This window comes from Filicampus tigris, chromosome 9 (genome assembly GCF_054856515.1).
Source record: "Filicampus tigris isolate MCC_2025a chromosome 9, RoL_Ftig_1.0, whole genome shotgun sequence".
In the NCBI taxonomy this organism is placed as follows: domain Eukaryota; kingdom Metazoa; phylum Chordata; class Actinopteri; order Syngnathiformes; family Syngnathidae; genus Filicampus; species Filicampus tigris.
This window is the reverse complement of record NC_141225.1, coordinates 16,837,622-16,850,036: the sequence shown is the minus strand read 5'-3', so window position 1 is coordinate 16,850,036 and position 12,415 is coordinate 16,837,622. Positions and strand designations below refer to the sequence as shown.

General features: G+C 38.7%; 2 protein-coding genes across 6 annotated transcripts in view; one reads left to right on the top strand and one right to left on the bottom strand.

Annotated features, from left to right (window-relative positions):
* Window positions 1–12,415, top strand: part of fmoda (fibromodulin a) — a 49,130-nt gene that overhangs the window by 1,854 nt on the left and 34,861 nt on the right. For 4 of the 5 annotated variants that reach the window (XM_086040288.1, XM_086040293.1, XM_086040295.1 and 1 more), the window contains exon 2: window positions 39–131. In XM_086040288.1, the coding sequence (XP_085896414.1) occupies window positions 99–131 (33 nt within the window). In that variant the 5' untranslated portion in view covers window positions 39–98. Of the gene's footprint in view, window positions 1–38; window positions 132–12,415 lie in introns of those variants that run through there. The other variant, XM_086040290.1, reaches the window with a different exon arrangement.
* Window positions 6,750–9,787, bottom strand: il20 (interleukin 20). The gene is made up of 5 exons (XM_086041078.1): window positions 9,629–9,787; window positions 9,482–9,544; window positions 9,227–9,379; window positions 7,064–7,126; window positions 6,750–6,845 (listed from the first exon to the last, which is right to left on the bottom strand). Exons 1-5 carry the CDS (start codon window positions 9,785–9,787, stop codon window positions 6,750–6,752), a joined length of 534 nt encoding a protein of 177 aa, XP_085897204.1.

The following is a 12,415-nucleotide window of genomic DNA, read 5'->3' as shown; positions in this document are numbered from 1 at the left end:
CTTTTCTAATAAGACTTTTATGGCTTTTTTTGCAACAGTAATGCCAAAAGGAAGAGCAGTCTTGAAGAAGGAATGTCAAAAGAACGTCAGAAGAGAAGATGAACATTTGTGTACACTGCAAGTTCCGTGAAGTAAGTTAATCAGACATTCAAAGCGGTCAACTGCTAACATGAGTTGCTAGCACTAGCCACTGTCTAGCTGATGTTCTCTAAATAGTTTGATTATTTTATAGTGCTTTGTTGTGTTTTGATTACAGTAGATAACATCTTTTTAAAATTGTGTAAAGGTTGAGGAAGCTAAAATGTTATTTAAAGCATAGCCTGTACAGTTAATGAAGATGTTATAATCAATTTGACCCTTAAACAACTTAATCCATGAAATGTAAACAAATCAGGAGGTTGACCAGGATCCACAATAGACTGCACTCAACCATCAAACTTATATTGTATTGGAAAGGAAGCAAACACACATGCTCTGTGTTTTCCTTTCATTTTGTACTCTATGGGATGTCCTGTCCTTGTCCCCTGTGTCCCTTGTCCATCTAGCCATCATTATTGGGTAATTTTGGTATTTTGAAGAGGTATTGGAAGTCATACCACTGTTGTACAACACACACCCTGTGTCAGTCAGGGTCAAGTAAATGTTAAAAGAAAAACTTGCTGACACTTGGGTCACACATGAAGTACAAGTTATAACTAGTTAAACATTGTCACTAACAGTAACAGGGGGCAGCACGGTGTGCTCTCAAAATAGTCCCGAAAAAAAATTAAGTTTGTTAAGAAAAAAAAAAAAAAAAAAAAATCAATACATTGCAAAATCCAAGAAATGTACATGGAGAGTTTGACAAAAGGGCAAATGAGGCAAATTGTCGTGCATTGGTCTAAAAAATATGAAATAATGTTTTGATAGAATCATCAGAAAAAACAGAAAGACAATTTTAATGTCTGATTTAAATGTAAATGTTCAAATAATCTAGGTTGTTTTTTATGAGTTGTTCCAGAACCTTTCTATCATACACCGATAGGTCCATAAAAACAATGGGCAATGACAAAGATTTTTATTCATACAGCGCCACAATGAATCTGAAGTGAAACATTCAAAATATTATTGATTTTTAGTCATCTAACATGGAGAGGTCTCTAAAAATATGATACCATCGAAGAATGAAAATCCATTGTCAGCGGCTCAATGGTATTTGGCCAGAGTGCACTAATTGTAAATACAACAATAAATGTAAACTTAGATGCCAATGTTAGTCATCTCCTCCCTGGAACTCCTTTGTTAGGTTTTCACTCTTTTCAATTCATTTGGTGCTTATTTGTGGGTGTTTCTGTTCCAGTCATTTTGTCTTCAGTAAGTGAAAAGGATGATTCATTGTATTGAGCTCAGGCAAACGCTGACTTTGTCATTGATCTGCCTTGAAAAAGTCTTGATTCGCTTATAAAGGATATTTGCTGTCAGTACCAGTTAAGCAGCATTTGAACATGAGCGCAATATGGCTTTCACATTCAATTAGCAGCCAAAGTATTATACATGCCGATGCAGTAGCATCACATGATGTGGTATGCCTTGGATCATGAGCTTTTTTTAGGAGATATGCAGATGGATGCTGAAATATTGATACCTCCGATGCCAGATTTTTGTCCTCTGCGAGCGATTCTCAAAACAAAATATTGATACTTCAGCCATTTGAGTTCTAATGTACAGTATATCATTAACTGGAACAAACTATAGACTTCTTGTCTAAAGCATACGTAATTGGAGGGAACTTTTTCTTCCGCTTGTGTAAGTGCGCAATGCATGAGCGCAGCAGCATGTCATGCTGTTCATTCACTCAGTTTCACTTTGTCTCTATACATTGGTACTGTGGCAGTACCAGAGGTGCCATGTGACCAAATAGCCAAGATGCTGTTTGAGATTCTTGCGGTAAAACGGTCAGAAATTGTGGCAAATCAACAAACGTTGTAAAGCATCTCGGGTCAAACCACAAGACAGAATACGAGGCCTTGATGATGAGGCAGAGTCACGGATAGAGGAGGAAAGCACAGTGTCGTGTGGTCGGTGGTTCTGGCAGGAAATATCCAGGTAAAGAGGAAGACACTGTGCTTTAAGTTGTACTTAGCACTGTTGCTACCAGATTAATATTACTTTTTAATATATCTGTGTGGCCCAGTACCAAAAACTGCTTCGTCAGTATACTTTCAGGTTTGAAATAAAAGCTAAATAAATAAATAAATGACCCTGATGTCTTGTAATCTTTATGAAGCAATGATTTGAAATACACTCTTTTTTCCCCCCAATTTAACAGACACATTAGGTGTAGTTGCAAAAAGTATTGCTTTCGTATTGGTATCTCAGATTTTACTCCGTGTCGGATCGGAAAGGAAATTGGTAGTATTCAATGTCACAATTTTTTAGATTGACTGTTAAATGTAACCCCAAAATGGTAAATACCACATTTTTATGACACATCTTCACTTAAAGATGAATACATTTGTATTCAAGCATGCCTGAATGAGGTCAAGGGATGTAGGAAATGGATGCTTCAAGCATGTGATAACAAAAGTAGCGATGTGTCATTAAGTAATCGGTTCACGTGAAACCTAAGTTTGCATTTTTGCACTCACCGTTTTGCCGTGTAAATTTGTGCGTTGGCGCGGTTGATAAACAAAGTCATTTTAAGCGGTGAGTCACACGTTTTTCCTCCAACCCATTTTTGCTGATTTCAAGTAACTTCCTATTGAGTTGGTCTGAATTAAAATGACTATGTTGACCTAGACTATATATACACAGTATATTTTGCGATTCAAGTGATATTTTCCAAAGGTTTTGATTGTAAAATGAGTCATTTTGAAACGGGGCTTTTATCTTATTTTGGAAACAAACCTGACATATTGGTTTATATGTATTACTGTAGGCTATGGTGTGTTGGTGCTCTGCCTCTAAATCTACTGCATGTGTGTGACTCATATGCATGTGATGCACAAATTGAATGGGAACTCTTGAATACGTCACCGCTCATTTTAAACATTGCGGTTGTGAACGTTTATCCCGCAAGTGTTTTGCCCGTGACATGTTGCAGGTCCGATGTGCTTTGCATGCATTGCATGTTTTCCACCTTCTTGCGCGTCACGTTTACTGCTGCAACTGCTAATGTGATGGATTTCAATGCGTATGTTTATATTTTTCACGTTTTATAAATACAAAATAGATTCAAGACCATCAAAGCAGTTCAAAAGGTTAAAAATAAGGAATGTAAATACAGCACAAGAGAATAAATAATAAAATATCTTTTGGATTTGTAATTGACTGTACGTTCCAAAAAATACATCATTAACTGGAAACATTTAGTCCTCTGTTTCCCTAGACGGCGCCAGAGCACAAATGTGAGCAGATCCTAATTTTTTGTGCAAGGGCAAAGCTCGCTGCGCGCATTTGCTAAATTAGGCAGACCGGTTTGCTGCTCATACCACGTTGAAGTCCGAGGTCGGGTGGATCGCTGGTATAACGTGATTTTGGTCACTTTGATCGGGGCACGGGCGGACGGATATCGAGGTTCGCAGACGTATTTATGTCTGCAGCAGTTATTCTGCATTTAATACGGGTCACTTTGTTGCCACATCGTGGCCACAACTGCGACAAAGCTCCACTCACGCATGAATCGCTGCGATTACGCATGGTTCACCTACGCACAGAGAATGATGCTATGTTGCCATGAGAGTGCGAGTGCGCCACATTTAAAAGGAATTAAAGGAGTCGCTTTGATTGGCGGTGAGTGATGTTGACTTTAAACGCTCCAACAGTGACGCAGCTCGCCCACTCTCGCCCATTAGAGAGAATTACCAACACCGGTCTAACCTGCCTCTGGTGCAAAGTTACGCCGTCTGCTGCGCATATTTTACACCGTTCAAGAAAGCAAAGCGCTTAGTGTTTCGCAACACTTGGTCATGAATAAGTCACACGAGCAAACTTCCTTATTTACGTGCATGTTCGTACAATGTACATCTCGTGCACGTATGTGAGGGGCGTGGCTTTGGTCAGAGACTTGAGGGGGAGGAGTGAAGTGAGGCTACATTAGAGTCTTGCTAATAGTTTGAACGTTGCAAACTCCCCTTAAATACGTTCTCAGAAAAAAAGATCATGAGAGGAACTTCCTCAGAAACCTTTTTTTTTTTTTTTGGGTGAATTGAGCAAGCAAATTGCTGTTATGAAATGTAATCTGAAACAAATATGAGGTCTCTGTTTTGCTGAGTTCGTAACCTTTAGGGAGAAGAAAGTTTCTCTTGCGCACAATTCCGACGTTGACCTAGAACTTAAAGACATTTTCTTTTCTTTTCTATTCTGTACTTTGGTGAACATGCGTACAGCCTACAGCATATTTTGCCGTGTTGATGGTGTTAACCACATTTTCGGCACCTTATCATTTTGTTTAGAAAGATGTCATATGATTAAAGCTATAATTATTCCTTTACCTACGTTCTTAATCTTTCCTCCAGTTTCTTTTAAGTATACAAAGGAAGTGAATCACCAAATGACTGCTTTGTAAAAATGGCCACATCTCCTGTGTATTATATTCATCTGACTTGTTGATTCATCAGCAGTCAGCGTTCTACAAATGGTAGTTTTTGGAAACGTGACTGTTTACAATTTGAGGTCATACTAAGGTTTCGGGGGCAGTTTGGAAATTGTATTCTCTACATCATCGGATGGCCATGTTACAATCATGCTGTCATTGTCAGTAATGAATATTGATAAATGACTCCAGGAATACATTCATGTCCAATTTTTCGACGACATGCAATACAATATGAGTCATGATACACGTGAGTCAGGAAACTGCTGAAAAATTCCTCAAAAGTCTGTTTTGCATATACATGCACAAGTCTAGCGCAAAGAGATTGGTGTAACTATGCACATGGGTGGAGTTGTCTTTTTTGGGAGTATTTTGGGTATTTGGGTATTTTTGTAGAAACGGGAGTTTGCGCCTTTGTGGGAGTAAACATAATCGCTTGCTTACCGGCTAATGAAAGCAGCTTCTCTCATTTCCTTTAAATTCAGTGAAGTAGAGGCGCACGATCTACATGGCGGGAGCATAAACAAACTCGCTAGAGTCCATGCAGGAGATGGGCAAGCGCAAAGTATGTTCTGAAAATTTCCCCACTGTGGGATCAATAAAGGCATTCTTATTCTTATCTGTTTATAAGGGACTGCAAGAAGATCTCCACTTGTGGAACGTGATCCGAGGAGCAGTAAGTTTATACCAGCTCTCAACCACCAATTTGTCACATGCGCTGGGCGTATGTTAAAGGACACACCTTTGCTGCACTGGAACGCCCAGCAAAGAGGGGTCTGCCAAATTCCCAAACTGGCGCAGCGAGGTTTGCGCCTGTACGGAAAACAGGACACAAGTGCTACAAAAATAGAGCCCAGCGAACGATGGGGGAAAGCAAATCCACTCTCATTCATAAAAGCAAACTTAAAAAAAAAGAAGACATTCAACAAAAATGTGTGGAAATTACATTTTGGACTAAACATTAAATACTTTGTATAGATATACAATATTAACAAAAATAACTAAATTAAATGAACAGTATACTGCCTATCAGCCTGTAAACATGTTTTGTCCATAGTTTAACAATTATATATATATATCTATATATATATATATATATATATATATATATATATATATATATATATATATATATATATATATCTATATCTCTATATATATATATATATATATATATATATATATATATATATATATCTATATATATATATATATATATATATAGATATATATATATATATATCTATATATATATATATATATATACACACACACACACATTTTCTTCTGATTGGTCAATACTATGTACTTAGAGAATTGTTTTATAGCACCCTCTGCTGTGTGGACAGAGTTGAAGCACGTGTGTGGGGATGGGGGGGCGGACAAGTATGCATTTTTGATGGTTTTAGTCATTTTACCACAGTACTTTGTGTTTTCTCTGTGCGTGGGAACGCATGTTTGCATTACACCGCGTGATGTGATGTGATGAGTTCAGTGGTTGTGGTTGCACCGTGTGAAGCACTTCAGCTCAGTCATGCTTCGGTTTCACTTGAGAGGTACATTGTCGATTACATTTTCTCAGAATTGGACATCCCATCAAGGTAATTGTGAGCTATGAGTACTTCTTGTCATTAAGGTAGCAGATATGCAGCGATAGATCTTGTCGTCTTGTATGAAGTTTTGTTGTTCCTCTAAAGCACTGCTATCATCATTACATTGGCGTGTCATGAAAAAGCCTGTCGGAGTAGCTATGAAAATACTTTATTCACTCACATTGAAAGCTTGTGAGAACGTAAACAATAGAACAATTAACATGTACATAAAAATAAAATTCCACCCCCCTTGTAAAAATGTCATCATCACTACCCATTGTGATATTAATGGAAATGTACAAAAACACATTTAGTCCGATTTTTATTATTATTATTTTTTCCTCAAGTGGTAAAAATGAAAGTATCCGCAACATTTGGGCACTGGATAATCTGTTGCATTTCATAATTTAAACAAACATACTGGCCTAAAAACACATCCTCTTTGCTGGAGTTAAACATTCATTCAATGAATTGAAATGATCGACATATTAAATAACGTGTATAAAAATAAAAACATTAAGTTAATTCAAGTATTAAATGAAGTACAGAAATGTCAAATGTCACAGTTCACTTAGTCTTTGCTGTCATTCCATGGCTCGTGCCTGGTGCACTTCATCCAGCCAGTCCAGTAGTGTATCCAACTCTGCTACGGCCTTCATCGCCGCTTTGTCTACGGACAGCTGGGTTGGGTAACAACAAAGGCAGGGGGAGAGGACATTAAAGGAAGGGCAACAATGGCATTCAGACAAGTATGTGAAGACCGATTGCAATACGAATATATTGGGATGAGGCACACATATTCAGAATCGAACTAAACAAACATCTCCCTCAAGACTGACTTGGTATTCAAGTTGAGTGATGTGTACAGTAATTGCTAACCAAACGTAAGGTCATTTACCTTGTCAAACTGCGTTTGTAAAGAGTCGACTGCTTTGTGTGTGCCCTCGTTGCAGAGACAGTGCTGAGGGGAGAAGATGAGAGTGTTAATTCCTCGCGATATGCTAATTGGACAAGCCGTTTGAGCATTCATTCCATGTCCTACTTGTGCGCTGATTTAATATGATTTTCTTTTGGTGCACCAGTAGACTGACTAGGGAGCAATTACTTGTTAGTTGTGAGGCAAAAATATGCAGTAGTTGACAACCAGCGTTGCCACAGTTACCTTGAAAAAGCAACTTAGTTACTTTACTGATTACTTGCTTTCAGAAGTAACCTAGTTACTTTACTGATTACTTGATTTCAAAAGTGACAAAATTGGATTACAAGTTACTTTAATAGTTACATTCAGCAGATACCGACAACCCTGTTTTGCCACTTAATTGGAAGTGCGTCTTTAACCGTGACAAGTACAAATAAAGGTTGCTTTTATTAAAAATAAAATGAAGACAACCTATTTGACTTGCCATAATAATTATTCCTAAAAAAGATAACCATTCTTTTTTGGATTTCATTTAACATTAATAGGCTACTTCTTTTAATATAGTAGACTTTCTAGACTTCCATTAACAAAAAAATTAATACATTGAAATATTTTTTTACTTGATGTGTTTAACAGCCTCCAAAATGCAGCAGTGAGAAAGACTTAAAAAGACAGCGCATACTTCTCAGTCACGGTCTCTCTCACATACTCGTATTGTGCAATCAACAAAACTAATCGTGAATGAATAATAAAAAGCAAGAGGGCTCCTGATTATTATAGTACTACTTAAAGGTACTCAACAAATAACTGTCTTTATAGCTTCAACCTAGTGAGGCATTGTCTGAGACTTCACATTGCCATCTGAGGGAATGACATCGTAAATGAATCGTGTCACATTTTCAGCGCCTTGATGCCTCTCGTCTCCGTACCGTACTACATAAACAGCAATGGAAGGATTCTCAAGATGGAAATACAGTCACCATTTTGTGTCGGCTAAAAATAAAAATATTAAGTTTAGTTGCACACTCTGTGCTGTCGACAGAGTGTTTTTTAGCCTCAATAACGCTGCGTCCAAAAAATAAAACATGGATCGCGGAGCAGTTTGCATTCAATCATAAAGAGAGAGTCCCGCAACATTGTGTGACTGCAGGAGTTCCCCAAATTTAATCGTTATATTTATAAACAATTTCCATCACAAATGTTGAGTTTTGCCATTTCAACATTAATAGTTAACAGCAACAACTTTGATGATCAAAGGTGCTACTCTGTATTCATGTCACCTTCAAGTAGAAGTAAACATAATCTACAGAGTAATGTTTTGTGATATTCGAAGAGTCACTGTAGTCTGATTACTTGACTGGGAAAAGTAACATATCAGATTGATTGGGCCTGGAAAACGTGCACATTTTGGATAACGCCTTACTTAGTACACCCTAAAAACAGTTGGGTAAAAAATGACACGATTTTGGGTCAAAAATTGACCAATCCACAACTTGGGGCAATTTGACCCAACTTTCTTGGTTGTTTTTGCCGAAAACAACACCAAAAAAATGGGTAGTTTTGTACAACACAACCCCCCCCCAAAATTGGCTGTTTTGTACAAAAGAATGCAAGAAAAGGGGTCAAATTGACCCAAGTTGTGGATCGGTCCATTTTTGACCCAAAATTGTGTTATTCTTAACCCGACTGTTTTTCTAGAGTGAAGCGTTGCTGTCTTCGCTGTTGACAACTACGTGTTTCTAGTACTAGTAGTGACATTATAAATTCCACTAGCTAATACCTAACATTCCATTTGTAGTAGCATTAGCGTACAGGTGTTAACTAGTGCACAGTTGAGTGATGACTCACTCTAAAAACAATTGGGTTAAAAAATGGACCGATCCACTACGTGGGTCAATCTGACCCAATTTCCTGGGTTATTTTGCAGAAAACAACACCCAAAAATTGGGCTGTTTTGTACAAAACAATTCAAGAAGGTGGGTCAAATTGACCCAATTTGTGAATTGGTCCATTTTTGACCCCAAATTGTGTTATTTTTAACCCAACTGGTTTTAGAGTGTACAATACTCATACATGGTCAATTCAAAGCACAGGTAGGATATGAAATGCTTTCCATACATGTTTGGCGTTGAGCACGCTTACGCATTTATTGACGTTCCGCCTCATGGTGACAAAAGCGTTGGCCAGGGCGCTGCAGCTCCGTTGCTCCTGTGGCTGATCGGAGGCAAAGTTGCGGAACACTCTCTCCACATAGAAGCGTAGGAGCAGGTGCAGGAAGCAGCATGTCTGATCATCCTAAGAAGGTCCAAAAGGCTACATCACCACATGCTCACACGTCGTGAATCGCTCTCGGAACTTTCACTTTTGAGCAACAGTCAAACCTGGAAAGAGACTCACCTGAACCTCTCTCATTGCTGCCCTGTTCAGAATCCTCACTCCAATCTCAGTGTCTTCTACAATCTGATATAAAACCCAAACAAAATGAGATTTAATATTCACACCCACCACGCCGGCTATTGCAGGGAGTACAGGTGACAGACTCACGGCTTTGGAGCGTATTTCGGAGTAATATCTGCGTAGCTCCGGCATGTGGATGCTGAAGCTGCATCTGTTGACCAGCGTCAAGGTGAGCGCAGGTTTAGCCACGAGGCCGAGCAGGAGGCAGAGCGAGAAGCAGAGCAAGCCTGTCATCGTTGTGGTCATCTGGAGAGGAGACACAGCGGACGCTTAACAAAACACGTTTAAGCGCAAAAATTGCGATTCGTTCTTCCAAGTTAGTCATTTATGGTTAGCGCCGAGTACTTTAGGGTCATGCATATTTTTTGGAACGATAGTATTTACTCTCCCAATCTCATTCGGGTGTCCCAACACAGAAGGCTCGCCATTCATCGTTCTGATGTTAGTGATGCTCAGCAGGCATCAGCAGCACTCACCTGTGCGTTCACCTGTATTCTGGAGAAGAATCCAAGGCTGGCTGTGTCTGTGTGCCTCCATTCTGTCTCCTCTTATAGTGCAGCAAGGGGGATTTTAGCAACAATAGTAGTTTCACACATTCCAAAAATCGGAGTAGGAGGAAGTGTCGTAACAGGTACCTCATTCAAAAAAGCTAAATGAATTGTGAAGTTTTCCTCCTCCCTCAGGCTGATATTACAATATCCTACACCATTATTTAATGACTCATTCATACAGTGACATCATTCTTCTGTGCTAATCGCCCTGGTTCTGGTTCGGCAGCATTAGAGAACTGTCTTGTCTGGATTCAAGCCACGACTTTTTTTTTTTTCGTAATGCAATTATTTCTTATACCTGGTGTACCTCAAATTAGCCACAATTTAGCCTCCTCGTTATTGTTAAATACTATAGATATCCGTTGTCAATTAAGTGTCAATTAAGCATAAGCAGTCTTGGGACTTTACTGTAGTCAGACAAGTTCGGATTGGAAACACCCAGTCGACTTGCTGAACTGATAATTCCACGGGATGAATTTTTCAAAAAATTTACTCATGCAGGAAGGAGTCAGACGTTGTGCTTTGTCATGGTTGCCTGCTGAGCTACACAAGGCAAGGGTGTACTCCATCTCCCCCCCCAAAGTTATCAGGGCTAGACGCAAGATTTCCATGCCCCTGATAGGATAAGCGCTGTAGGAAAATGGATGAATGGATCGGGGTATGCACTACACCATGTTTTCACCTGTCACTATTTTTTGTTCCTCCTCTTTTGTTCAGGTAGTGCTGGATTGTTATGATTTTTTTTTTATTTTTATTTATGAGTAAAACAAAATTATTCATTTTGGGGGGGTGTTTGGGATGAAACAGCTATCCAAAAATAAATCAAATGTTGACAGGTAAGACTGTAAGTAAAACGGCCCAAAGCACTTTTGTCATGTTTGAATTAAACAAAAGATCCATGACGCAAATGCAAGTTAGAACACTAATAGTGGCGGCCCTCTATCAGCTTCATCGTTGTTTATTCGTTCTTTGCATCTAATCTAATCAATTCAGCAAACCACAACAAATCGTTCACATCATGACACACTGTAACCTAGAAAGCTCCTGCAATGGCGCTTAAGTTTACGTCCTAATTTCTGGAATATTTCTTTCACACCACACAATGTCATTACACAACGGATGAACAATGACAACTATTTATTGTAATTCATGTCCTTGTAGAAGAGAGGTGGCTGAAGCATTGTATTTGGAAACGTTAAGCCAGAGTTGAAAAGCTGCATTATTTCTCCTGGCCAGCAGAGGGCGACTACACTGGTGGAAAGAATCTGCAGACACTGGATATTCCAAGTAGGCGTTTTTTGACATGGCAGGTCCCAAAAACATTGAAATAAAATGGAAACTGTTTTTAGTATTTTAGTATTACTTACATTTACAATTGTGTCTTTTTTGTCCCCTGAAAATTGAGATACAATCAACCCCGAAAAGAATTTCAAAATGCTAATTGCCATATTTTTGTGAAACATTTTGACCTAATGCAAATTGTATTTGTTGAATATTTTATTTCAGCATTAATGTTTTGGTAGGCACTGACCTAAATCATAAAAAGCGCTTGTCCAAATACTGCACATTGTAGCAGGCTAAAGTTTACAATAAAATGGCAGAAAAATATGGTTTAAAATGAAAGTAATTTGGGACGTTCAATGAAGGAACCAATAATGTACACATATTCAAGAACTGAGACAATCAATTGAACTTAGAGTAACGGAACTTGAAACAAACATATGTTTCATTTCTAAATGAGCACAAAGTAATCCTCTTGTTCATCTAGGTGTTGCTCGTCAAACATTGTGATTACCTGTAACAGCACGATGGCACCTGTGCCTCACAGTTCGGAGGGTTCGAATGTCAGCTCTTGCCTTCCTGTGTGGAAATGTCATGCTGAGATCAGTTATCTTAAAGTGAAACGTGTCTTTGTAAAGATTGACAACTGAATGCTTCTAGTACTAGTGCTTTGCCTTTGGCATTGTAAATAGTTAAGACGGTTTAACAGAGGTGGGTAGAGTATCAGAAATGTTCCCAAGTAAGAGAGCCGTTTCCCTTTCGAATAATTTGACTCAAGTAAGTAAAAAGTAGTCCTCCAAATAATTTCTTGAATAAGAGGAAGTATAAAAAAGTAGTGTGTAACTTCTGAGTGATTTATTCTTTAACTCACAAATGTCAAAATGGAAAAATGATAAAATATGAATTTACAAATTGGAGTCACTGATAGTGTAGTGGTACACACGCCTGAGTTGTGTGTGGGCAGCGTGGGATCGATTCCCGCTCAGTGACGGTGTCTGTGTGTGCCCTGCGACTGGCTGGCGACCAGTTCGGGGTGTAGTCT